At 38.7% G+C, this 27,971-nt stretch overlaps 1 protein-coding gene across 12 annotated transcripts in view; it reads left to right on the top strand.

The window, feature by feature from the left end:
* Positions 1-27,971, top strand: part of PPP6R3 (protein phosphatase 6 regulatory subunit 3) — a 68,999-nt gene that overhangs the window by 38,973 nt on the left and 2,055 nt on the right. For 6 of the 12 annotated variants that reach the window (XM_063438135.1, XM_063438131.1, XM_063438129.1 and 3 more), the window contains 12 exons: positions 354-469; positions 762-847; positions 10,988-11,074; positions 13,522-13,619; positions 14,689-14,743; positions 14,928-15,058; positions 15,725-15,846; positions 18,190-18,340; positions 18,881-18,978; positions 19,085-19,223; positions 24,948-24,965; positions 25,237-25,356. In XM_063438135.1, the coding sequence (XP_063294205.1) occupies positions 354-469; positions 762-847; positions 10,988-11,074; positions 13,522-13,619; positions 14,689-14,743; positions 14,928-15,058; positions 15,725-15,846; positions 18,190-18,340; positions 18,881-18,978; positions 19,085-19,223; positions 24,948-24,965; positions 25,237-25,356 (1,221 nt within the window). The remainder of the gene's footprint in view (positions 1-353; positions 470-761; positions 848-10,987; positions 11,075-13,521; positions 13,620-14,688; positions 14,744-14,927; positions 15,059-15,724; positions 15,847-18,189; positions 18,341-18,880; positions 18,979-19,084; positions 19,224-24,947; positions 24,966-25,236; positions 25,357-27,971) is intronic. The other 6 variants (XM_063438132.1, XM_063438134.1, XM_063438138.1 and 3 more) reach the window with 5 other exon arrangements.

Genomic DNA, 27,971 nt, shown 5'->3' with positions numbered 1-27,971 from the left:
AAAAGCTTCCATTTTTTTTTTCAGTCTAAAATGGAGTATTTTTTTTTTATTCTCAATTTCCTAAGAGAAAGATTTGAAAATCTATGTGTGGAGAGGGGTCATTTTGATTGCTTATTAGATCTACATTTAAGGAACACTTCAATAAATATAGTACTACAGCTTGCATCTTGGTTTATAATTGGCAGTAGAAACACCTCCTTGGCTTTCAGCTATTGAGACTTTTTTTTTTTTTTGGTGGTCTGTTTTACTCCACAGAGTAATGGAAGTGACAGACGTGCTGTGCTCTAGATATAGTTCTCTCACATTATAAATGTATTTATTTTTGTTAATTGCACATCTCTGATCTGTTCCAGGTCTGATGGAGGACAGCGGTACGGCTACATGGGACATTTAACAAGAATTGCAAATTGCATTGTTCATAGCATAGAAAAAGGGCCCAACAGTAAACTTGCACACCAGCTCCTTAAAGGTATGTCTGGTTTTTATTTATATATTTGTGGGGTTTTTTTGTGTTTTTTTTTAGAGGTTTATTATTCATTTTCTCAACAAATCTTACTCAAAGCAGTCTCTGGAGTGTTATTTTCCCCATGACCACAAAACTAAATTCCATTCTGTAATTGAAAATATATTGCCCAGTGGAATATTCTCTCCATAAACACCACCTACTCTAAGATGATTTGTAAATGTATTGATTTTTCACTTGGATACTTGCTTTTGTGTTTAACTAAACTCTTGTGTTTCGTTTAAATTTTGCTCTGCAGAGTTGCCGAGTGACACTCAGGAAAGATGGGAAGCTTTCTGCACAGGCTCCTTAGGAGAGACGAACAAGAGGAACACTGTAGATCTAGTAGGTTATTGGTATTGAGACGTGTATGGTTTCTCTTTCGCAGGTCACTGCTATCAATACTACTTGTCCATGACTAGTTGTGTTTTGGGGTTTGTTTTTGCTTTTTGTGGTGGTTTTTTATTTATTTTATTTTTATTTGTTTGGTTTTTTTTGTTCAACTGCCTTGTTTGATATATTTGGTGCTAAACTGTTTGAAGTGGAAGTTCTCAACAAAATACTCTGTAAATAAAACTACTTGGCCAATTATTAATAAAACAAACAAGTCTTCATGTTTATGTTCAATACATTTAAAGTTATATTCTAAGCAAGCGATATGTTTTGTTTCATTAAAAGTAATGAGAGGAAATGGATAAACTATTAAAATTCTCAATTAAGAAAAGGGAAACAATGGAAAATAGAGATGTGACACCACTCAACTGGAAGCCAGACGCCCATTAAAAGCCAGGATATAGCAAGTAGATTAACTCTAGTAATATACCCGGAGTTGTGCATAAATGTATAAACCACTCCTGGTATATTACCACAGTCTATCTAGTTGCTATTCTCCTTTATTTATTTTTATACCTGCATGTCTGGGTAGCAGATTGAGCAGTTTTCCCCTTGTGTTAAAGTAGCAATACTGTATAATCCCTAAGTAAATGGGTAGTGCATGTGTTAAAGGGACACTTTAGTCACCAAAACAACTTTAGCTTGATGGAGTGGTTTTGGTGTATAGCTCATGCCCCTGCAGTCTCACTGCTCAATTCTCAGCCATTTTGGAGTTAAATCCTGTTTTGTGCAGCTCTACCCACACCTCCCTGCTTGTGACATGCACAACCTTCCTAAACACTTCCTGTAAAGGGAGATCTAATGTTTATACTTTCTCTTTTTTCGCATTCTGTTTAAAAGTTCTTATCTCCTGCTGTGTTAATAGCATTCTAGACCCTGCAGGAGCTTCGTGTGTGTGATTAAAGTTCAATTTACAGAGCAGTAGATAAAAACTTTTAATCAAATTAACATCTGACTGAAAATAATGATTTGTTATGCAGACTGTCGGTCAAAGCCAGGGAGGTGTGGCTAAAGCTGCATAAACAAACAAAAGTGATTTAGTTCCTTAATGGCAGACAATTAAACAGTGAGACTGAAGGGGCATGATCTATACACTGAAACTGCCTCATTAAGCTGAGGTTGTTTTGCTGCCTATAGTGTGTCTTTAATGTCTTGTAGTCCAGTGATGTACGTGTAGAAGAGTTTGTACAATGGTCAGTATTTTTTATGAGCACATAATCTGATTGCTAAAGGGATGCTTTGTGCCCTGAAATTTCAGTGTTTATATGAACTGGTACTTTTTGTTAATGCTTGTTCTTGACTTCTAATTTATCTTGCCATCATGTCGGCCTACTCCTTGAAATTCACATACCGGCATCAGCAACTCTATGCAGCACAGATGAGTGAGGCATTTCTTTTTGGAAGATAGGATAGACCACATTGTATCATACTTGTACTTAAAGGACAACTGTCATCAAATGTTCTGTGTGTTTCTTATCTGACCAACTACTGCTCTACCTAACTTGCCTTCTGTTGTGATTTCTTTGTGTGAAACTGCTACAACAGGCAAGTAAGGTTGAGCAGGAGTTAGTCAGATAAGTTAATTCTTAGTTAACTTGCCAGGCCTTAAAGGACCACTCTAGGCACCCAGACCACTTCAGCTTAATGAAGTGGTATGGGTGCCAGGTCCAGCTAGGGTTAACTAATTTTTTTATAAACATAGCAGTTTCAGAGAAACTGCTATGTTTATCAATTAGTTAAGCCTTCCCCTTTTTCCTCTAGTGGCTGTCTCACTGACAGCTGCTAGAGGCGCTTGCGTGATTCTCACTGTGATAATCACAGTGAGAGCACGCAAGCGTCCATAGGAAAGCATTATGAATGCTTTCCTATGCGACCGGCTGAATGCGCGCGCAGCTCTTGCCGCGCGTGCGCATTCAGCCGACGGGGAGGAGAGGAGGAGGAGAGCTCCCGGCCCAGCGCTGGAAAAAGGTAAGTTTTAACCCTTTCCCCCTTTCCACAGCCGGGCGGGAGGGGGTCCCTGAGGGTGGGGGCACTCTAGTGCCAGGAAAACGAGTATGCTTTCCTGGCACTAGAGTGGTCCTTTAAGTTAGTCAACATCGCAAGCCTGGAGAAAACACTGCATACAGATCCGTGATTAATTCTTGCACAATTTCATGGTTAAATCCCAGCTTAAATAGAAGGCAATACTTATATTATAAATTCCATTCATATTTGGAAACTGTTGGTCTCTGGAATAGCAGTGCCAAGTTTCTGATTATAGCACACATCTTTGTTTTGGCAAAGTGTCATTTTTAATTGTTTTTATAGCTTGCTTGTACCTTGCTACTGTTCATGTTTGCTTTAAAACTCATTAGCCCTAACAAGCTTATTTAAATAATCCTACTGCATCATATTTGCAGTAATAAACAAGATTATTGTATACATGGCTATTTTTAACGAAACTTCCCTGTATGTTAAAGGATTTGGCAGCAGGCAAATTCTCTCAAAAAATGAGCCTTGTGGCTATAAAAGAAGAAAATGAGTCAGAAAGGGAAACGTTAAATGCAGATGATTTTTCTGGAAGGAAGGGGGCAGGTCATGTCGTAGTATGCAGCTCATTGTAAGGCTTTCCGACTTCTCTCTACTTTCAATTTAATGACTGCCAATCTTTGCATATTTAATCAGTCTAGAGCCACACATCTGCAGGAATTATGCCTCTTAAAAACCTTTCTAAACTCATCCACCCATGAGGAACCCCAGCCTTTTTACAAATGACCACAGACAGGTGTAAACTCCTATAACCCAAAAAAAAGCTATACTCACACAATACCTATTTAACCCTTAACCCTCCTAACCACAGCTCTTAAAAACACAGCACCTACTAATGTTCTCACTTCTATTTTTCACTTTCTCTCTCACTTCCCTCATCATTAAAATCTCTCTATCATTTCACTTACCTGTTCCTGCTAACACCATCTTCATTGCTCCCTCCCTGCTCCCTTCATCTCTGTATTCATCACATGCACTTTACTCATATTTATCCAGCCTTTCTCCACACACCCCTCCTAAATACCTTAAATACAAGCTCTCATCCCCAACATTTAAATCTTACTCGCACCTTCTCTTCCTTTCCATCCTACTACTCCTAGCAGCAGGTGATGTCTCTCCAAACCCTGGTCCCTCCACTACTCAGCCACCTGGTTCAAACACCAGAAACCACAACAACCTAATACCCATTCCATGTAATTCTCACTATAATTCCTCTTTTAAAGCTGCCCTCTGGAATGCACGCTCTGTGTGCAGCACCTTTAAATCTACTTCCATCCATGACCTATTTATCTCACACTCCCTAAACCTACTTGCACTAACAGAAACATGGCTCTCTCCCTCGGATACTGCTACCCCTGCCTCACTGTCCTTTGGTGGTCTTCACTTTACCCACAATCCAAGACAAGCGGAGATTAAAGGTGGCAGTGTAGGTTTTCTTCTCTCACCCCACTGCTCCTTTAAAACCCTGCCCACCCCCCCTTCCCTCTCTTTCCCATCATTCGAAATTCATTCAATTCGCCTTTTCAAACCCTTCTCTGCTAACATTGCCGTCATATATCGTCCCCCTGGTTCCCCTCTCCTCTTCCTTGACCACTTTGCTGCCTGGCTACCCTACTTCCTCTCTTCCAACATTCCATCCCTAATTCTTGGAGACTTCAATATTCCCATTAACCCACCTTTAACCCCAGCAGCCTCTAAACTACTTTCAATTACTTCCTCCCTTGGACTATTGCAGTGGGCTAATTCTCCCACTCATGTAGCTGGCAATACCCTCAACCTTATTTTCTCCTATTCATGTACATTATCTAATATCTGCAATACTCCATTTCCTCTCTCTGATCACCACCTCTTATCGTTTGCTCTCAATTACCCCCTCACCCAACAACCTCAGCCTAACCCCCCTCAGCTCAGGAGGAACCTTAACTCTATTGACCTCCAGCAGCTGTCGGCTGAAATTGATTCACAACTGCTATCCATCCCTTCCCTCTCCTGTCCCTCACTGGCCATCTCCACATATAACACTACCTTCACATCTGCCTTGAACACTGCAGCCCCACTCCAAACATGCACCTCGAGGAGAACACGACCCCAACCTTGGCATAATAAATCAACACGCTATCTGCAGAGTTGCTCCCGCTGTGCTGAACGCTCCTGGAGGAAGTCCCGCACCCAGGCAGACTATCTTCATTATAGATTCATGTTGCTTTCGTACAGCGCAGCCCTTGCCCTCGCCAAACAGTCCTACTTTTCCTCTCTCATTAGTTCATGCTCCCGCAATCCCAGACGTCTCTTTGACACTTTTAATTCCCTTCTCCGCCCTGCTGTGGCCACCCCCCAAACTAACCTTACAGCTGATAGCTTTGCATATTACTTTACTGACAAGATTGAACAGCTAAGGAAACAATTCTCCCCTCCTTGCTGTTCTCTTTCTCAACCACACATAAATCATGCTTTCCCTACCCTTCAGACTTTCTCCCCAGCTACTGAACAAGAGGTGGCTGCACTTCTCCGTTCCTCTCGCCCTACCACTTGCCCACTTGATCCTGTCCCATCTCACCTCATCAGATCTCTCTCCCCTTGTCTTGTGCCTATCCTAACACACATCTTTAACTGCTCTCTCTTCTGGCACTGTTCCTGCTGACCTTAAACATGCCACTGTAATACCTATCCGGAAAAAAACATCTCTTGACCCGTCCTCCCCCTCTAACTATCGTCCCATATCCCTGCTCCCTTACTCATCAAAGCTTTTGGAAAGACTTGTCTTTACCCGTGTGTCTCACTTCCTTAATTCCAACTCTCTCCTTGACCCTCTTCAGTCTGGCTTCCGCCCTCTCCACTCTACTGAGACCGCTCTTATCAAAGTGACTAATGACCTAATCTCCGCTAAATCCAAAGGTCACTACTCCATATTAATTCTCCTTGACCTCTCTGCTGCCTTTGACACAGTTGATCATGCTCTCCTCCTTCAAACTCTTCAATCACTCGGTCTCTGTGACTCTGTCCTCTCTTGGTTTTCCTCCTATCTCTCCCAACACTCATTTAGTGTCTCCTTTTCCAAGGATACCTCTTCCCCTCGCCCTGTCTCGGTTGGAGTTCCCCAAGGCTCTGTCCTTGGTCCCCTTCTATTTTCTCTTTATACTGCCTCTCTTGGAAAACTTATTGCCTCTTTTGGATTCAACTACCACCTGTACGCTGATGACACTCAGATATACCTCTCCTCACCGGACCTCTCCCCGGCCGTCCTGCAACGTGTCACTGCTTGCCTCTCTTCCATCTCTGACTGGATGTCGTCACGCTTTATCAAACTTAACCTCTCTAAAACTGAACTCCTTGTCTTTCCTCCTAATACTGATCCTCCTCTCTCACTCTCCCTTCAAGTCAGTGATATCCACATAAGTCCATCCCTACAAGCGCGCTGTCTTGGCGTCATACTTGACTCTGGTCTCACCTTTGAGTCTCACATCCAGTTTGTTGCCAAGTCCTGTAGGTTCCAACTCAAAAACATAGCCCGCATCCGCCCCTTTCTTACGCAAGATGCTACCAAGGAGCTTGTCCATGCTCTAGTAATTTCCCGCATGGATTACTGTAACCCTCTCCTGATTGGTCTCCCCAAAAGCCGTACTGCCCTGCTACAGTCTGTAATGAATGCTGCAGCTAGACTGATTTTCTTATCCAGTCGGTCCTCTCACCACACCTCGCCCCTCTGCCAGTCCTTACATTGGCTCCCTGTATCCTATAGGAGTCAATTCAAAGTGCTAACCCATACATTTAAAGCACTGAACAATTCCAGCCCCTCATATCTCTTCACTGATCCAGAGGTATGCCCCTCCTCGTACCCTCCGCTCTGCCCGCGACCACCTCCTGACCGCTGCTCGCACCCGTACGGCCAACTCGCGCTTGCAGGACCTCTCACGGGCGGCTCCTCTCCTATGGAATAACTTGCCTACTGCCATCAGACTCTCCCCTAGTCTTCAATCATTTAAGCAGGGCCTTAAAACCCATCTCTTCAGGAAAGCGTATGGCCTCCCAGAGTAATCTCTCCCTTACATACCTGTCTCTTGCTCTCCTATGGGATGGTGCTTTGCTCTCTCCTCCAGCTCTTCTTCACTCCTACTTGATATTTCCTATCCTAATGTTTCTAATACCCCACCTCCTATAGACTGTAAGCTCATTTGAGCAGGGTCCTCTTCAACCTATTATTCCTGTAAGTTTTCTTGTAATTGTCTTATTTATTGTTACATCCCCCCTCTCAAAATATTGTAAAGCGCTACGGAATCTGTTGGCGCTATATAAATGGCAATACAACTACAACTGTATATACAACTACTGCTTTATCCTGTCCCAGTCAATCAGTATTTGCTTCTCCAGAGAAGCCGTCCTATGTACTTACCCAGTTGCTGTTGATCCCACGCCGGCGATCGCGGTGTGGGGACTCACCTAGGATCCCCCTCCTTCCTCTTCTGCCCCCTACTCCCCCTGCTGCCTGAAAATGGTAAAATACATGTTACAGTTTAAAATACAATACTTAGATCATATATATTATGTGTGTATATGTTACTCGGTAGACTTTGCTGAACACAGATATTAAGGTTTCAAAACTGCAACGTGTATTACGATATCGGTGAAATTGTTTGCATTTTTCACACACAAATGGCACTTACACGGACGGTATATTGTGATGCATTTTACTGTTTTGAAACACTAATATTTGTGGTCGGCGAAGTCTCCTGAGTATAACAGTACCCATCATGTACAGGTTTTATGGAGTTTTCAAAAGTTAGTCAAATATAAGGCTTGCGTTTCCGTTTTTTCACATTGAAATTCGCCAGGTTGGTTATGTTGCCTTTGAGACCGTATGGTAGCCCAGGAATGAAAATTACCACCATGATGGCATACCATTTGCAATAGTACACAACCAGAGATATTGCAAATGGGGTATGTCCAGTCTTATTTAGTAGCCACTTAGTCACAAACACTTGCCAAAATTGGCGTTCAGATTAGTTTTTTGGATTTTTCACACAAATTTGGAAGAATGTTTCTACTATTCTGCTTCTTTAGTTCTGCTAAAGCCAGAAGTGTTTATTTTATATTAATCAGACTTAAGTTTTGATGTGCTATTCAACTAGTCAATTTACAGATGTGCTATGCAACTAGTTAATTTACTGCAAAGTATGCTCACCAAAGGTGAGTTTCTACTTGCCAGGCCTATCTTTTCACTATCCAATGGCTATAATATATATATATTCAAGATTGCAGAAGGACAGGTTTATGTTGTCCTGATGAATGTTCCTACTTGGAACTGCAATGTTGACTATTTAAACTTGATTATACTGAAAAAAGATTAGATGAAAACCCTGGAATGCTGGTATCCTCTGTGTCCTGTGTCCTAGCACAGCAGTGTTTTGGTATAGATTGTCTTGCCGACATTAAAAACAAAATTTTATGTAAGATTACAAATGTAATTAGTTCAGTCCTTATAAAACGTTGTCAAATGAACAGCATTGGACAGTATACAGTGTTCGTTTTCTTAAAGTAAAAATGCTATTTTTTCACTGTACATGTGACAAAAATAATCCAATGCCTTGCCTATGGATATTTGTAAGGACCTTGAAGGCCTGTAAACAAATATCTGCATTTGAGAGAAATCTATCAATATAGATCGATGTCAAACTTTTTTTTTTTTTTTTCTCTTGTCTTATTCTCTCTGTAAATCTTCTGTCTCTCCTTTCAATGTTTGTTGTGGTTTTTACTTGTCTTAACTGGTTTATTTGCTAACCCTCCTTTAAAACAAATATATTCAGTGCTAATGGTCTAAATTGCAGAATAGTGAGTTCTATAACTTGATTTAAAAAATCAAAAAGTGCTAGTTTTAAAATATTCTAATTATGTAAGGGGGTATCTGAAGTGGCTTCCTAGCTTTCCAATACATTGGCTTTCCTTACTATATATGTATAGTGCCTTCAATGCATGTACGCATACAGCACCCGCCCTGGTAAAAGGAACACTCCATTGAAATGTTTGCTATTTTTTTTCTATCCGTTCAGTAGATGTACCCCCAAAGAGAACATGTATGTAAAAACAGCTTTCAGCACGGTCTGTGGGCTTAGAAAGTTCTTCTTTCCCAGGAAATTGGAGCCACGAGCGCACGCTTGCAGCTTTCCAATGATAATGGTTATCGGTTTGCGCATAGTTTGACCGCTTAGCTAGCATATGCTATGTACCTGTCTCTGCCTGCATGGAACTTAACTTGGCTCCCATAAGATGACCTGGCCTGAATTCTAAATTTTAGGCCAAATTGTGTAAATTCTCAGTCGTCCATTTTCAGCTTGGCTTTTTTTAACCTACAGTTTGAAATTCTCTGTAGGTTCACTTTGGATTCATAACAATTCACACTGCCAATAACTGTAGAATGACATGTAACAGGTTGTTAAAATTCTATCATGGTTTCTAGTCAGTGGCATTCCCTTAAAGGTACATGCATCATGTGAACAAATCCCTTTGCCATCATAAAACCAGCTGCCTTTAAAGTGTACTTTAATATAATGCTCAAAATGTGTTTGAATGACAGTGAATTGAGTGTGTCTACACACTATACATTTTTAGGTGGTGAGGGTTAGTGACTAATTGAGTTGTTGTATAGGTTGTAATATCCAAAATATTTGATACTAATTTTTGCATCTAAATTATTGGAGCAATTGTCTAGCATGGTTCTAACGTGTAGATATTTGAGTAATAATTCAGATTAAATCAGAATAGAATTTATTTTTTTTCCCTGTTGGATTGTGCTTTTTCACGCAGGAGCCAAGGCAGCGTTTTTTAAAATTCTATTTTTTTTTTTTTTTAAACTTAAAATAAAGCCTGGGCAGGAAGATCACAGCGATTTGCTCATGCAATGGAAAAGATCATGTAGCTGCTTGACCGTCAGAGAAAAATGGCACGGGTGTGCCAAGTTTTTAGTACTGTGCAGACAGTTCTGAAAGATCCCAAACTTTTTTTTTGAAAAAAGATTTGGTTGCATTACTGATCGCTACTGTATACATTTAACACCCTATAGTTTCAATCTACATTCACTTTGATTTCTTGTTTTCGGTCAACTCCTTAACTTTGCTTTGGGTTTGTGTGTTTGCCATTCTTCAATTCTTTAATGTAGAAGGATGGTTATATTAATAGGAGTGGTCATATTCTCCACTAGGCAGATTTTACACTTGCTGTTAAAGCTAGCCAGGCGTATGATCGCTCTCAGAGTTCATACTGTATTACACACTTGTAGGATTTACCCATGAAATTGAAGAGCTTCTTGAAGCGTATTGAATACTGTAGCTTGTGATAGTATATAGCACGTTATTTAGGATCTCCCTTGTATAGAGTAGTTATGACAAGTGATGCCATGCACAGGATGTTTTTTAGTGTTTTTTTTTTTTTCTTAAAGCAAACATGTCATGACAGGTTTGAATCAAATTACATAACTGTTTCTTCCCTTTATACTATTAAATTTCATTTGTATTCTATTACCGCTGTCTCTTGCTGAAAGCATCATAGTTTCAGTGGGTGTCAAACTTGCTGTAGGACACACCTCTCCTGCATACTGATTGATGAGCACAGTCCTGCTTCCTATAACAGGTTAAAAGTCCCCTGCAACAAACATATTGGCATACACCTAACTGACCGGAAAGGGCTTTTTTAAACCTCTGATATTAGAGTAATATAGACCTTTCCTGGCGATGCAATTTGATTCTCAATTTTAAGATTAAGTTGTATGGTCATGTCGGGTACCCTTTAAAAGCAAAAGGAAAACCTCTTGGCAGGAATATTCCATCCACTAGTTTAAGAATTGGGAAGGGGCAGATCAGCACCTGTTGCAAACGTGTGAGAGAAATGGTTTTGGTTTTTATTTTCTTTATTATGCTTTCAAGCCATTAAAATCCGAACATGGCACTAGTAAGGTTATTTGCTATACTGTGTATCTATCTACATATGCGTTGTCTTCCCCCTACCATCTACACTTAACATTTTTAAGGGGTTTTTTTTGTTTTTTTTTAATGTCTAATTTTTTTCCTTTCTCAGGTTACAACGCGGCATATCCACTCATCTAGTGACGATGAAATAGAGTTTAAAGATCCAGGCTTCTCACAGGATTCTTCAATTCAGCAGGTTAGTCATCAATCCTGTGTGTGTGTGTGTGTGTGTGTGTGTGTGTGTGTGTGTGTTACAGAAGATCAGACAACCCATTTTAAAAACTGCCAAGGTAGAAGGTAAAATAGAAGTTTGGGACATCGTAATATAATCCATCGTAAAATAATCCATCGTTAATATAATCCATCATTAATATAATCCATCGTTAATATAATCTTAAATGCATTTAAGTGTTTCTGTTGAGTGTTTTTTGTTTTGTTTTATTTCTCCCTTGGAGTTGAGTATAAGCAACAGATAAACATTGAATGAATGATATATTTAAATAAAACTGTTTCCATTGACCTTAAAGCAGCTGTCTTCTGAAAAGCAAAAATGACGACTTTTTAATAAAGCATCAAAAGTTTATTTAAACTTGTGTCCATATTGGGGTTCAGAAGTTAATCTTTATTTATTGTGACTTTCGTTACAATGTGGGCATTTTCTGCACTTACCTGGTTTCTGGTAACAAAACAAGATGCTGAAATGTTGTCTAGTGACATAGCAAGCAATCTGGCAAACGCCAAATGCATGATGGACAATCTCTGCATAAAAGACCAGAACAGTGTAAATGTATAGGAAATATCTTAATACTGAACCCATATGACACAACATATAGACAGGCTTTTTTAAAAGAAGCTGTTGTCATTAATGTACAGTTTTTTTCAGGTTACTGCTGCTTTAAGATACATGAAATCACATTGATGGGGAGGGTTCCTTTTCACTCATCAGAGCAGATTGGATGCTTTGCAAAACTTCAATATAAATTCTCATATATTAAGTTCTGTCAAGGTATGGACACTTTCAGATCTCTTTGAAAATATGACAAATAGGCAATTTTTATTCTTGCCATGATAGGTTTATTAATGTCAAAGTTGAAAATATCTCAAAATACATAATTTGAAGGGTCACACTAGGCACATTAGCCACTACAGATTAGTGGATGACTATGGAGCAAATAGGCTGTTGGCACGGTCCCTCATATATTTGGTGAGCCATTTGACAAAAATAGGTCCCGGCCTACAGATAACGTAGCATTTGATTCCACATTGTTGGTTCCATCCGACCTTGACCAATATGAGATGGGGTTCTCCCCTCATCCCCAAACAAACTGATGGCTCCTGTAGTGTCATTGCCACATAACCATGGCACTAGTGGTTCTAAATATTTATTAGTTTGGTGACTCATAATTCCATTTTAAAAGCTGTTCAATGACCTATTTATCAGCTGTAATGTAGAACAGTAAATTCTGCATTAGTTGATTTTCATGGTGTTAAATGGGATCTGCACTGCAATGGAGAAAACATGGCTGGTACAATAAATGTAAATTTGGACAGTTGCCTGGCAAATGATGAATATGAAATGCCTGTTTCAGCCTTTGGAATTTCTTAGAGACTTTTATTGTAGTGCAGGGCTCAAAATTTCCACTAGCCATTTGTATAAATTTACCCCTGGTGAATGTCCTGGTCCATCTAAGCTTACAGTGGTTAATAACTTTTTTTAAAGACGTGGCTAGCAACATGTACTTAAATTTAAAGCCGTGCTTTAGTGGTTATGGTGCTTAGTGACCCTTTAAGATCCGTTTTCTTAAACTGTACTTGAGTTGCTTAAAAATACTCAAATGACTTGTGGGTCTTTCTGTATGGCAACATTGCCTTTTTATGGAATCTGGCATAATGCAAATGATCACCCATTAATTTCTCTTCAAAATGCAATGCTTTTCGGAGGGGGGAATCTCCAACATAAAACATTTTTATATTGCATTTACAAAATATAAGCAATTCTCCATAAAAAGAGCAGGGGGAGTTGTTTCATTCATTTATTACGGACATAAATAAGAGGGCTATGTGTGGACAAAATGGTGGTGGGTTTTATTCTCCCCATCATAAAATTATATACAAATCTTAAAGGGAGAAAGAAACCAGATTGCTCAAATTAGTTTTTCTTTCCTAAATGATCTGTTTTATCACGGTATCTTGTCTTCATAAGGCCACTGTTTTCTGCTTTATAGAAATTGCATTCCTCTGTTCACTACCCTTGCTCCATTTGGGTGCTTTATCACTCCCATGACCATTTTACAATTACCTGGAGCTGCTGGTTTAGTTAGTGACTGGTATGCTTCATTATGTGTAAAGCAAGAGATGAGAACAGATTTAAATTAGAAGCTGTTCTATTTTTATGCCATGATCATTTTCAAATGATACCTCTGGAATTAATGGCAAACCTTCCGTTTGCTTTTGATGAAAGACCATTTCAATACATTTGCTTTAGATCTAAATAATATTTACACACTTGGTTGCCTAAGATGCCCTGTAAATTCTGCTCAGTAAGTGCTAGTATTTCTGATGGTATTCTTATGATTAGGTTGGCCTCTAAGGCAAAGTTTAGAATAAATATTATACCACTGTCGTTGGTCCTGGGGTTGCCAGGCCTTTTCTGATTATCAGATGCAACAAATGACGTCCAATTTTATTGACCAGTTTGGCTTCAACGATGAGAAGTTTGCTGACCAGGATGACATTGGGAAGTGAGTATAACTCTTTTGTGGTTTTTCACCTCTGATATTGGTGTCTGCTTTTGGGTCACTCAATCCTATAAACACTTTGCTGCTCCACTGATTGGATTTTTTTTTTTGCTTTGATCAATGGCATTCTATAACTATTGGTAAAATAGTAATGAGCTCACTTGATTCTAATTTCCAAAATCTAGAAACTAATAACGTGTATATTAAATATATATATCAAATTGCAGCACGTTATGCACTGTCTGGAGGAAAATTCATTTTTGTCTCATAAATTCTGTTCTCCATACTGTACGGGATAATTGTTTGATTTGCCACATTTTTTTTAAACCTCTTTACACGTTTTGTATCTTTTTTCCAACTGAATTAACTATTAAAACCAGTCAACTTGGTAGCTATATAGTTTGAAGTATAGTATACCTTATAATCATATAAAAGTATGAACAAATCACCATTTCTCCCCCCCCCCCCTTTTTTTAAATTAGTGACCCTTGCAAATGTCAATTCACTTAATAATCGTTAAATCCCTGAATGTCCATGTATGCTAGAAAGCTACCAAACTTCCTCTTCTAAATTTATTGACTGAATCAGCCAAAACTGTTTAAAAGTTTATTACCAACATAACAGCACCTGCTGTGCTTAAAAAAATAGAAATAAATAAAATAAAATAAATAGAAACAATAATCATGCTGACCTGTACATACATATGTCCATTAACTTTACTGAATGCACTCGTCTTTGTTAAATATTTTATGGCCGTGTAAGGAGACGTGTTGGCATTATCTTCTCGTAGCTGGTTCTACTCTTCACTGAACACTTGGTTTGAAATATCTAGAGACACACATTGTTGTGGCACTACTTTGTAAATCTCTTTAACTGATTTATGTGATGTGCATGCTACTTTTACGATTTTCTGAAATTCCGTTTTTCTCTTTAAATTGTCTCATGGTGCCCTCGTTTGTTTTTGACACTTCTAGCCAATGGACTGTCTGCCAACTGATGTAGATATGTGCTGCATTGTTGGCCTGTAGTGTTCATTCTTTTTATTGCATGCCGTTTTCTCTCATCATTTCAGCGTTGCGTTTGACCGTGTCTCAGACATTAGCTTCTCTCTCAATGCCAATGAAAGCGTGAGTATTCAATTTTCTTATTCCCCTTTAATGTGCTGTCTCGTTAAAGAGAGATGCATAAAAAGTGCATATTGTGACATTAAGCTACAAATTATTGGATTATGCAATTTACTCTTAAGTTTGTGCATCCATACGTTGCGCAAACATTGAGTGATTAAAATACGATCTTTTTGTGACTTTTCAGGCTAACATAGCTTTGTTTGAAGCATGCTGCAAGGAGAGAATACAGCAGTTTGATGATGGAGGGTCTGATGAAGAAGACATCTGGGAAGAGAAGAATCTTGCCTTCACTCAAGAGACTCAAAGAAGGTCTAGGTATAAACCTATGTCTTTGCTTTTTTTTCCCTGTAATCCCATTCACGAGTTGGCAATTTGCTTTTGAAATGGGAAGCTTGCACTGCTGAAAGGACAACTGTCATCAAATTTTCACTTCTAATTTTTCACGTTTAATGAAACTTAAAAATATCCATCTATCATTATCTGGTTTCAGCAGCCATGTTGGGTCAGACTTGACTGTTGCATGACCAACTGCTGCTCAACCCAGCTTGCTGGCTGCTGCAGTATCACTTGGCGCTATTGCAGCAGCAGGCAAGTAAGGCTAAACAGCAGCACCTAACTTCCCTGCTACTGCAAATGCTTGGTGTGAATCTGCAGAAGTGGTGAAGTTTTGGGTTTAGTTTGTGTTTTTCTAAAGAGAAGCTGCATAGTTTTGTCTTCAAGGGTGGGGATGTGCGGAGGGATTTGATTGGGAAAAGTTTGTGAGATTTATGTCTGTACATGGGGAGCCTAGGGAGGATCTACGCTATAGTTTCCAAATAGAAACCATTAAATGCAGAAAATACAGAACGATAAAATGACAGCCTTGGAAGTATGTGCAGTTTCATCCCTCAGCTAAATTAAATAGATTTTGCCTGTTATAACTTTAGTGCCTGTTTGTATTATCTGAAAATACACCTGTAACATATGTAACTGTTAAAATAGCTCAGGAAGCACAGACAGCGAGGAGAGCACAGATTCTGAGGAGGAGGATTCCGTTAAACAGGGATTGTTTGAATCAAGCACAGTAAACCAGGAAGACAAAATGGAAGTTGATGCAAATGAAGGTAAGTTTAGAAGCGAATAACATAGGTGGGAAATAAATCCGTATATAGTTGTATTCTATGACTATACAGATCAGGACATAATCATATGTTCCTTAGCAAGTCCTACAATTCGGCACAATCTCAGATGTACTGACAAAGACATTTGCAAATACTTTGAGCATTTCACAATCTGCCCTTGTGGTGAATTTACTGGAATGTCCACTCCTGCAAAGATTGACAACGGTCTTGAATGTTTCCCACTTTTGAATAATCTCTCACTGTAGAATGATTGGCTTTACATTTTTTGGAAATGGCCTTATAACCCTCCCCAGTTTGATGGGCAGCAACAAGATCATTGCTGATGTATTTCTTCCTTGGCATTGGGTTAACACACCTGAATGCTCCAGACCAGCAAATGGCTAAACCTTTGGCTTTTAGAACGGTGGTCACACTTGCAGATGAATTAATAAAGGTCATTTGTTTAACATCTGTCTATTTAGCCTCTTAATTCCTATGGAAGCAGTAAGGTTGTACTTCGTATTTCATACATGGCTTCTCCATTTTGACTTTGTTTGTTAAATGATGACCGTGTAATGTCATGGGTTGTTGTTCATCTAAGATTTACTAGTTACTTAATTTTAAGACCTGATCAGGAACAGATGTTATGTCCTGATATGTAAAACCACAGGATTCAAAGAGGTTTGCTTAGATCATGGGTCAGTGAGATAATTTGTTACTGCCCCTGCTTAAACCATCTTTAGAACTCCAACAGTTTGCAGAAATCCCTGTAGTTATAATCGCATCCCTCAATGAATGCAAATAAGGAATCTTTACTTCCAAAAGTTAAATAATGTGCACACTCTCTACAAATTCCCACATCCCTTAACCGCTTTCTCCCTTTGAAGGATGCTTATCACATCTGACTTTTTTTTTTTTCCTATGGGACCCATAATTGTGCTCTTTAAAGGGACACTCTAAGCACCCAACAACCTTATCTAGCACTTGTCTGCAAACATTGTAATATAACCTGTATTTAAGGAAATATATAAACAAAATTGCTGTTATGGGTTTTTTTTTCTGTATGCTAGCAATGCATCCCTTACTTCAGACAAATGTAAAAATGTACATTTACACAATTTTTATTTTAGTCCTTTAAAGCTGTTCATTTTCCAAATATATATTATGTGTGTGTGTGTATACATTGTCCCTTATCTTGCAATATTTCACACAATAGACACCAAAACAACTTTATTTAATGAAGCAGTTTTGGTGTGTAGATCATTCACCTGCAGTCTCGCTGTTTAGAAGTTAAATCTCTTTAGAAAAGCTGTGTAAGTCACATACAGGAAGGTGAGTAGAGCTGTCTAAACTAAGTGATTTAACTCCTAAATGGCAGAGAATTGATGCCTGTAGGTTTCTTTTAAGTGTTGGCATGAAATCAAAAATGCCTTATTGTTTTTCTCCATCACAATAGATATGCCAAACATGGATAAATAAAAATAGTCAAATACCTCGCTTCTAGATATTTGTAAAGAACATAAAGGTATTACAAGCAGTACAGCATACTGGAAATGGCAACAGATTGTGAAAATGTCCTCACTCTGTCAATATAGTTAGATGGTATGTTTCTAAAATAAAGGTATTTAACACAGCTGTAGCAATCTTTAATAGTCTCTGGACTGCTAATGTAATACTTAGTGACATGGTAGTCCATTCACTCCTTCCTTTCTGAGACCAGATCACCCATTGACTCTTCCTTTACTGTTTGGAAGCAGAAATGTGAGTTCAAATTTTCAACTTTACAATCTCTCTCTCTAAGATTAGTTATGATTACCACTCTGTAAAAAAAAAACACACTTCTCTGCCAGAAGCCACTAAAATAAAGTACAAAGGAGGTTAATGTGAGGCTTAATAGACAACATTTTCATTCTGCAAAATACATTTATTCTCTAATTTAGATGGCGAAGTGGTTTTGGTGTATAGATCTGCCTCTGCAGTGCTCTATTAATTGGCTATTTGAGCCTCTTGTAAGATTACGTTTTTATTTCTGCTCTGTTTATTGAACTTGAAACACACGGTGCTACAAGATCTTATTGGAAATTAAACCGTTCTTTTGTGTGTTTTTTTTCTTCATGTAGACTAGGGCTGCATGAAAATGTATTTAGTGCTCCTAGCTGGATGGTGAGGGGACGTTGTGCATCTGAACAGATCTAGAATAAACCTGCTGCTGCTTAATGTGTGATTTTCTTTCCCCATAGATTATATAGTCTGTAGGTGAAGTTACTAGAATATGTATTTTGATATATAAATTGCACACACTTATCAGAAAATATCTCATCTGAGGTTTTGTCATGTATTTTCTAGCAAGCAACTGGCCAGCTACTTTTGATACACCAATGGACACCGCACACGTGGCAAATCTAGATTCTGTGGGATCTGATGTATGGAGCACAGAGGAGCCTCTGCCTACAAAAGAAACTGGATGGGCGTCCTTTTCAGAATTTACATCAATCAGGTGGGTAATAACTGAATACTTATTAGTATCTTTTTTTTTTTCTTTTTTTTTTTTAACTCCCCCAATAGTGTGTACCAGTCGCAAAGTTTTTTGTCCCTTCTCTAGTATTCAGCCTTTACAGTGAGTCCAGACGACTTGTCAAGTTAAAGTAACTGATCTGGTACCAGAGTTACACACTATAGTCTTGAGGGTGCTTCTTTAGGTAATTCAGGAATGGTTTATGACTTTGATTACCAGCTTGTTTGAATCTCCAATAAGGGAGCGTACATATGCAGGCTTTACTGGCTTCAGTCATTTTCACTGATCCCACACCTTGGCCATTTTTTATATTGGCTGCGTTTAGTGTTGGTTTTCTTTTGTAGATCTAGTTACCAAGAAGCGTAATCTGTACAAACACTTTTTGGCCATGCGATTACAACTGCTATTCTTGTAACGTTGATGCAACCCTGTACTGATGTTTATTATAGAATAACTATTTGTACATGTCCCTTTACTTTTAAAAATCTGAATAATCTCCTTTGCAACTTTCTCTCCACAAAGTCAAAAAGATTCTGGAAGAAGTAACTCCCCTGTTGAAATGGAGACTGGAACGGAACCAATGGATCCTTTAAGTGTTAACACGTCTGCACAAACCGAAAGTAAATGCTCGCTCAAAAAAATGTTATGGACTAAAGGAGGATTTTTTATATTGTGAACGGACATATTTATATATTGGAATGTTGATTGTTTAATTTGTTTTGCAAGTTACAATGGATGCCAGCTCGGATGGAGAAGAGGAAGTAGAAAATGCAGATCAAATGACGGAGACTGTAATGAATGGCAGTATGAAGGAAACACTGAGCCTTACTGTAGATGCGAAAACAGAGACTGCCGTTTTTAAAAGGTATGTGTTTAATAAACAAAGCTGGGTATCCAAATCCTACAGTAGGCTGCACACAAATGAAACCAATGGATTCCTAATCCTGGTTCTTTTTCCATTCATGTTTTATTTTTTGCTAGTTTCAGTCTCCATCCTGATGTTCACTATTGATTTGGGAGAGTTAACACGATTGAACATTTTGAAATACATGAACCGGGTTATTTACTAAAGTGAGCATTGAAAGTGCATTTCAAATGTCAGGCCAACAGAGCCTGGCTGTGTTGGAGAAGGTTTGTTTTGTCTATTATGACCTTAACCCATTCAATACCAAAACTAGAATAAACTCTTATTTTTATTTTTTTATGTATTTTGCAGTGTAAAATGTAGTCCATAAAGCCTCAGTTATACTTGAATTATGATTACCAGCCAGTAGAGGAACAAATGTATCTGCCACAAGTCACCAATACAATGCCTGTAAAGTTGCACTCCAACCTGTCAAACCATACAGGAAGTTTAAATGGATAATTTTATTTTTAAAATCTGGAGGGGGGAGAGGAGTAAATGGATTCTTACCGTTTTACTGATGGCAATACGTTAGCAGTCCACAGGTTGAAGATTGCTATTGCCTTGTTAAATAACTTGATACTAGAAATATGATTGATCAGTATGTGGACCTTCGTTTTACATTCTGTTGCAATTTTTGGTGAGCTGCAATGTTAGTAATGGTCCTATAAGCAAGGTATTTTACTATTCTTATTTACCAATTTTGTAACATCTAATGTATATGAAAACTTGCATTTTTACTTTAATATGAACAGTTCAGACCCTGTATCACTGGATACTGTTCATTGCTGTTCATTTCCCAGATATGTGTATGAAGGAGGAACGAAGAGCTGAAATTTTTTATTTTTAAATTTGTCTTTAAAGTAAGTTACACAGAATTGCTCTTATAGGTTTATATTCTAGCTGTCCATCCCTTGCTTCAAATAAATGTTATACGAACATTGCTTCAATCAGAAAGTGCTCAGTAGTGAAGTGTTGTATTTGACATTCACTTTGCATACTCACTTGAGTGAATATTCCTGTAAGAAATTAAATACAGCTGTGGAAGCGTTTTAATAAAGCAAGAAATCATGCCTTTTCACGTTATGGCTAATGTGGGGAAAATACGACTTCACAGAATTGTGATATACAAGTTACAATCAAAGGGAAACTGTAACTTCTCATGATTTGTAGTAATAGGTTTACTTATCCATATATTTAACAAATATGACTTTGTCAGAAGTGAAAATTAAATGTGATCTTTATCCTGCAAGTGGACATCTCCATCTTGGCTCCCTACCACTCATTGTTTTAAGCTCTCTATCTGGCAGACTGCATAGAGAAAGCATACAGAGGAGAGGAGAACTTAATATCTTTGCAATGTTTTCCTGGTCTGAACTGGATTACGATAATTTGCTTAATCTACATTTGAAAGAAAACTGAGCATTTTAACAAAAGGGAAAAGGTTAACTAGGTTAAAGATGATTTTTAAAGGACACCATGGGCACCAGTATAACTATAGCTTAATGTAGTGTTTTTGGTGTTTACAGTGCTAACACTGCAGGGACATGTGTTCACATTGCTGGCTAGTAACACCTCTAGTGGCAGTCATCCAGATGGTTACTAGAGGTGCTTCCTAGATCAGTTCTTCATGGAGACATGGAACAGTCCCCATAGAGATTAATTCAATGCATCTTTCTGATGTGGTGCTGCACATGCGCAATAGACTCCCAATGCTTTCCTATGGGAAAGCATTGGCTTCAGTGTGATAACTAATTCCGCCATGGAGGTGGAGTCAGGAAAAGCTTGCTGTGCAAAACCATTCTTACTGCAGGGGGGGGGGGGGGATGACATCAGTGTTCCTTAAGTTCAGTAATATTAACATATTAACTGGCAAAGTGTAGGGTTCTGCACATGCTTAGATTCAAATGTGCTCCCAATCCAGTTCCTCGCCTGTCAGCCTCATCAAGGACAGTGTCAGTGCTGACTTGCAGCATGGTGACTGGGTAGTGTTGGGAACAAAGCTTCCCCCTCTCCTCCTCCCCCCAAGGACAATATATAAAACATTGGAAGTGATGACGAATGGGTCACTTTCTGATTGAAACAATGTTAGTGTAACATTTATTTGAAGCAATGGATGGATAGCTAGAATATAAACCTAGAACAGCAATTCTGTGTATAACTTGCTTTGAAGACAAATGTAAAATTTTCACCTCTTCGTTCCTCCTTCATACAAATATCTGGGAAATGAACAGCAATGAACAGTATCCAGTGATACAGGGTCTGAACTGTTCATATTAAAGGACAAATGCAAGTTTTCTCATACATTAGATGTTACAAAAATAGTAAAATACCTTGCTTATAGGACCATGAAAGCATTACTAGCATTGCAGCAGAATGTAAAATGATGGTAGTGTTGGTCTATGGCAGCAATGGCTGATGAGAATTAGTTGCCTCACAACTGGAACTGACAGAATGCTTAGATTATTTGCTCTTCCCATTTCTGGCTGCTTAATAATCCCAAACTATCATTCTGTCCCCAACAAAGAATCAAACATGTTACTTGCCTAAACCTCGCTAGAGATGTAAAATTTGTAGGACTTTTGAAGCCTCTTTAGTAAATAACCTTGTATTCTGTGATAGGGAGGGGTTGCTTCATAGCAGAATTTTGGAAGGAATTATTTAGATCCGGCCTCAGTAGCCGCCTTACTCATGAGGGTTGGGTGCCATGTCGTGTAATTATGCTTCTTCTGTGTTCTCACTTCCATTGTCCCTCTTCATTAGCAGTGTCCACTCAATGTTCTCTCCCAGTGCCACTCTTCACTATATTCTCACTTCCATTGTCCCTCTTAATTAGCAGTGCAGTTCTTAAATTAAACTTAATCTTACTGACTGGCCTCTGGTGGCACAAGTAAGCCATGAAGAGGATAGTTCTCAAGAAGCGAGCTGCCTGAAGCGGTGTATAGAACGCTTAGTGCAGCTCCTCTTCCATTGCTGGTGGTGGTAGCAGCAACAAACTCTCGATGAGATGCCCATTATTTGCATGAAGACTGTGACCTGCTCGTATTGTGCAGGCTGTTGGCTGCTGATCCCTGGTTTAGATAAATTATGAAGATAAATTATGCAGTTTGAATTCTTAAAAATTAGCCATATTTTACCACTTGCATTTCAGTCAAGGCTTTAATAGAATATGCCAACAAGACCATAAGCAAAATAAACAAACTCGCTTCCTTGCAACTTCCCTAGAGACTGATAATGCATATTTCTCATCCTCCATATTTTCTTATGTCTGATTTTCTGGTCTTTATGTAAAGTCTCAAATCATTGCAATTCCTTTCCTCTAAAGTCCTTCATAAAAGTCTTCATGTTATAAATGTTAGAAATACTGGAGATTTAAATATGTAAACCTTTTTTTTTTTTTTTTTTCCCCCGGGAGGGGGGGGCGGGGTTGGTGGGGTCTTCGCCTGTGTAGCTTCGGCCACAGCCACGTCTTTGTCTGTGGAGGATCATGCAATACCACAGGAGCTTCAATAGACAAAGCCTTCCCCCCCCACCCCCTCAGCACCACTAGTCTTAACTGTGCTAACTCCACCTTTTAGTCAAGCTACTTTGTCTTGCATAGGTTGTGCTGGAATTTCACTGAAAGTACAGTGCAAAAGATAGGAGTATATCATAAACCTTTTCTCTTTATGAAATACACTTTTTGGGGGGGGGGGGGGGGGGGCTAGGATGATGGGGTATTTTAAACTCTAATATCCTACCTTTTATTAGTCGCAGGATTGGTCTCTGAGGTTAATGAAGACCCCTATCCTTCTTGCTGAGCACTTTCTTGTTGGTGCTAGGCATTGTACAGTCAAATACTATAGAGAAGCATGAAGGATGCATCATGATTCTAAAGCATTTGGTAAATGTGTCTATTGGTCTTAGCCAGCCACTGGTTGAGGTTGATGGGAGTTATTCTCCATATCTGCTGCTTGGCAAGTGCCTCTCACCATGCCATTCAGGATACTCCTGTTCCTATTGGCCTCAGGTGCTCAGGTGGAGTAAAATGACAGCCTGGAGCAGGGGCTTTGAAGCTGTGCTTTTAACTCAGCCAGCCATGGATAAGCTAAAAGGTCACGATGACCATAACTTGTTTTTTCCTTTCCTTGACTACACGTTTCTAAATGTGCTTTAGAGCTTTGTACAATGCTTTTGTTCTTTTCTTTTAAGTATCCTGGGTTTATTTTTGACACCTTCCTTATTGGCTTCCAGCACCAGAGCTATTTAGTTTGGTTTTTCCTGTTAACCATTCCGATTGGAGCTGACTGCTTTTAAAGTGAGCCTGTCATGACAGATGAGTAAAGCCAGGTGGTTCGAAAACTACAAACGTATTTTATACAACTAAGTGGTTTTCCGTTAAAGTGGCTCTCACCTCAAACTTTCCTTTCTCCTACTTCATCTCCTCTTCCAGAATTTATTATCCTATTCTTCATTTCTGATCTAATTCTCTGGAATACACAAGACATAATAGTTACTAATGTGCTATGCATTTTTTTCCTATGCATGACAAAGTAGTCCTTACATTGTGTTTTTAAAGAGAAACAGATCAGATATGAAGAAAAAACTGATTCTTCTGAAAAAGGAGAAAATGGAAAAAAATATATAGGGGAAAGGTAAGTTTGGGGTGACACAGCCACCTTAAAGGGACCCTTTAGAGTTAGAAATTCAAAGATACAAGCACGCGAGACACACAGAGGAGGGTCTCCCTTATAACAGACATGCAGAGCACAGCCTTCTTATCTCTCTGCTGACTTGCTGTTTGTTTTTTAACCTCTGATTTTAGAGAAATCTTTACTGGCACAATATGTATAGATGAATTATGATTCTCTCACTTAAGATTAAGTTGTATGTGTCAAGTACCCTTCGAATTCTAGGACTGATGGTTTCTTCATCAGATTAAACCCATTATTCTATAATCATGGGTGGCATGTTTCAGTAGTAGCATGAATCTATTTTGCGAACAGTCATAAGAATGTAGATCAGGATATACTTCCTATATAGGGTTTTCCTATAGTTGCTGGGAACATAGTGTACCTATAATCTTAATTTTAGTAATGATAGGAGGCAAATACTCTGCAAATTTTTTTTTTTTATTATGATCTGTGCTACTGGAGTTTATCAATCAATAGAAACCAGTCTGGAGGGTATATTATGTCCCTGCATATCCAGCTCCTTCTTTCTTTGCTGCTTCTGCTGTGCACAGATCTGAGTATTTGTTTCTCTTGTGAACTTTAACCTTCCTATATCAAATTGCTGTATTACTTGTTCATATTGCTCTGTTTTGCTAGAAAAGTTAGAAATGTAGGTCAAAAGATCTAACCCCTCGCTCTAGTGTTTCCCTCCTGCAGCATCGTTGCTGGAAATTAAAAAAAGCAAAGTGCACTCTGAGTGCAGCACTAACTTAGTAAGGGAGGAAAGCACATTTCACAGATTACTTCCTTCCAAGAAGAGCTTCTGTAGTTTTGTGGTTTTTTGTTTTTGCCACCCCAGTTATTGATATTTCACCATACAGAAGATGTGAATTAATCAAGTCTTTTCATTGCTTAGTTTTCTAAACATTTGTCCTAATTATCAAATTCTGTAATTTAGAGAACAACCAAACCTTTGTTTTTATTCCTGCTTCTTCTCCTCCTTTTCCTTTCTTTCGCACACTGTTGGCTTCAGAGTCTTGAAATCCTATTGGTACGTATCTTTCAAAGTAATCTATTTCAGGTCTCCATAAACTACCCTTTACTCCTGAGCACACTCCTTTGCATTGTTTATTTTGTATGGGAGATTTCATGGTTAATGCACTGTGAAACGTTTTATGTTAAACACAAAATATAACGTACCTCATCCCTGATTCATACGGTTAAGGCACCTTGCATGATTCCATTTGTATGCTTGTCCTAAATTTGTTCTGTAAGACTTTCACCAATTGGAAGCTGTATACAAATTTGTTTTTTCTTTTCAGTGAGGAAGGGAAATTGTCTACCTCTCATGATCCAGCTTGTAAATATGTTGAGAACTGTGATGCAGCTATTGAAAACTCCTCTATTTCACAGCCCAACAGTAGCAGCCAAGAGCAGAACAGGTTTGCACTTTTAATGGCATCTTACATTTAATTAGTGTTGAATACATTTTCTGTACATCATCAAAGTTAAAAGGTTTCTCCAAGCATCATAACCACTGCAGCATGCTGTACTGGTTATGATATTGGGAGTACCCTGGCTCTATTACCTGTTAATGGGCCAAAATATTTGACTATGGTGTGCCCTCATTGTCATTGTCTTTATACCAGTTATCCTTAAATGGCATAGAATTGACCAAAATGGGCTCACTAGTGGCTCTAAACATCATGATTAACAGATGGTTCTGCATTCAATCTGCCTTAATCACTGCAACATTTCTTTGCACTAACATAGCTCTTATAACTAGAAATAAAACATGAACTTCTCTGCTCTTCTGAGTGTCCGTGGAATGGCACAGTGGATTAGTGTAACAGTTATATCAGAACTTTCGTTATACATCAGAATACTTGGATAATTCAGGGCTTAACATTTGTCACGCTATACTAGCCAGGCCTTAAAAGTTACTTGCCACAATATACCAATCAGTGGCGAATTTCAACTCTAAATTACTTGCTACAGCTAGTGGTGGGTGGAAATCTTTAGCCTATTAAACTGGAGATGGTTCATCTTGCAATATTAGCTTTCCTGAGCAAATCTCCATAAATTAAAGGTAGTAATATGGAATCTTTGCTCACTTGTGACATTAGAGAGAGAACTAGGCCATTTGAATACGGGACTGCTCCCACCCGTAAGGACAGTCCAGATCTGAAACCCTGGCAAGTTCCCTCTGCACATGTGATACAGCAACCCTGAGCAATTGTTCTGACCTTGTTTGGGTCCATTCAGAACCATTCTCTCTGTAATGAAACAAGTGAGCAAAAGCTTTTTTTGAGACCGGAGCATGGGAATAACTGTAGGGCAAGCTGTTGGTTTCTCTGATTCTTGTCTGTTCTTAATTCTAGTATTCTGTTAAATGAAATGTGTTCATTCTATGTGCATTCCAGAATAAAAATGGGATTAAGGTTTATTTTCTGAACTTTAAAAAAAGAAAAAAGTTTTTAACCTTTTTGCTGAAATAGTGCAACTTATCTCTGAATTCCATTAATCCAAGTTAACACAACTTGCCTCTGAATTTACCAAAGATGCAAATATTGCATGAATGTACAGCCTTATGCTACATAACTAATCCATAGTTGTTGGTATTTATATAGCGCTAACTTATACCGCAACAAAAGCTAAAAAGCACAAAGCAGAGAGAAGTGTCAGCTGGGCATTACAGAAGTAAAGTTCTTTGAGCACAAAGAATATGCATGGCAACACGGATTGTCATGTCAGGGGAATAACTTCACCTGATATGCAAAGGAGATGCATGTGGGCATCCTTCCACTGCATCTATTATTTGGGGTAGGTGTCATGCCCAGTATTTATTGATCATGGCTAAATGGCCAATAGAAGTGTGTAGTGGATGCAAGGAATGATTATCCAGTAGAGTTTAATGAAGTCATTCACTTAAAATAGCATCTAAAAGCACTTCCAAATCTTTGTTTTGGAGAATTGAGTATGAAATATAAAGGTTTGTCTCTGCTTGTCAGGAATCACAGAGAATTTCAGTCCTGGTCACAAACAGATCAGAAATGTCTGTACATACATATTAAATGTGCATTTTCAGCCAGGTTTTGGAATACAGGAATTACTCCTCCTAAAACTTAAATTCCTACAGCCTACTTGCCTCTCAAGTAGGAAGGCTGGGCTAGAACTAGAGATGATCAGAAAAAGTGTATAATATCTGATAAAACCTAAAAAGTGTAATTTGTTTTGTGAACCAAATGCAATTTGCAGTTTCCAAAGCTCTCCCGGGACATAAATACTGGTACTTTGCAAATACAGTGAGTTGTTTGGGTTTTCTGTGAATTTTCTCCACTTTATGTATTTGTCTATTTTTATTTTTTGTAGTGAATATAAATTTGTAGGCTGGTTGAACAGATCAGATTTGGTGGAGGTAACCGAATGCCCACCAATTATAGATTGCCTTGGTGGTGGCAGCTTTTATAGGTGTAGGCGGTATGAAAAGAATGCTTTGCCACGCATGTGCATCAGGTCCCCCTTTATGAAGTCTGAGGAAGCAAGGATTTTTTTTAACCCTTTATGTACTGGGGGAGGGGGGTACCAGAGGGCACAATAGTGTTAGGATTAATTTTCATAGAAAATGCAGTGTATACATTTGTGCCTAGTAATACCTCTAGTGGCAGTTACTGAGATGGCCACTAGAGGTACTTCCTGTGTCACTGCTGCAGTGTGCAGCACTGGCGTAGCATTTCCACGCTCTGCATGGATGCACTGAACATTTTCCCATAGAGATGCATTGATTCGAAATATCAATATGGGAAGATGCTGATATACACATTGTTTTGATCCACATGCACAATAGCCTCCCAATGCTTTACTATGTGATTGTGAGATAATCAATATTGATCAGACATGTAGGCGGGGCCAGCCACAATGAGACCAGTGCAGTGTGGGTAAAAGGTAATAAACACACAAAACCTAAAACTTATTTTTTTTTTTTATATATATATATAAATCGTTTTCATCTGTCCCTGACATCCAAACTGCAGTTCCAGTGTCAGGATAACAGTGT

The sequence above is a fragment of the Pelobates fuscus genome, chromosome 12, assembly GCF_036172605.1.
Source record: "Pelobates fuscus isolate aPelFus1 chromosome 12, aPelFus1.pri, whole genome shotgun sequence".
In the NCBI taxonomy this organism is placed as follows: Eukaryota; Metazoa; Chordata; class Amphibia; order Anura; family Pelobatidae; genus Pelobates; species Pelobates fuscus.
The sequence above is the reverse complement of the archived record's forward strand: the minus strand, read 5'-3'. Positions and strand labels throughout refer to the sequence as shown.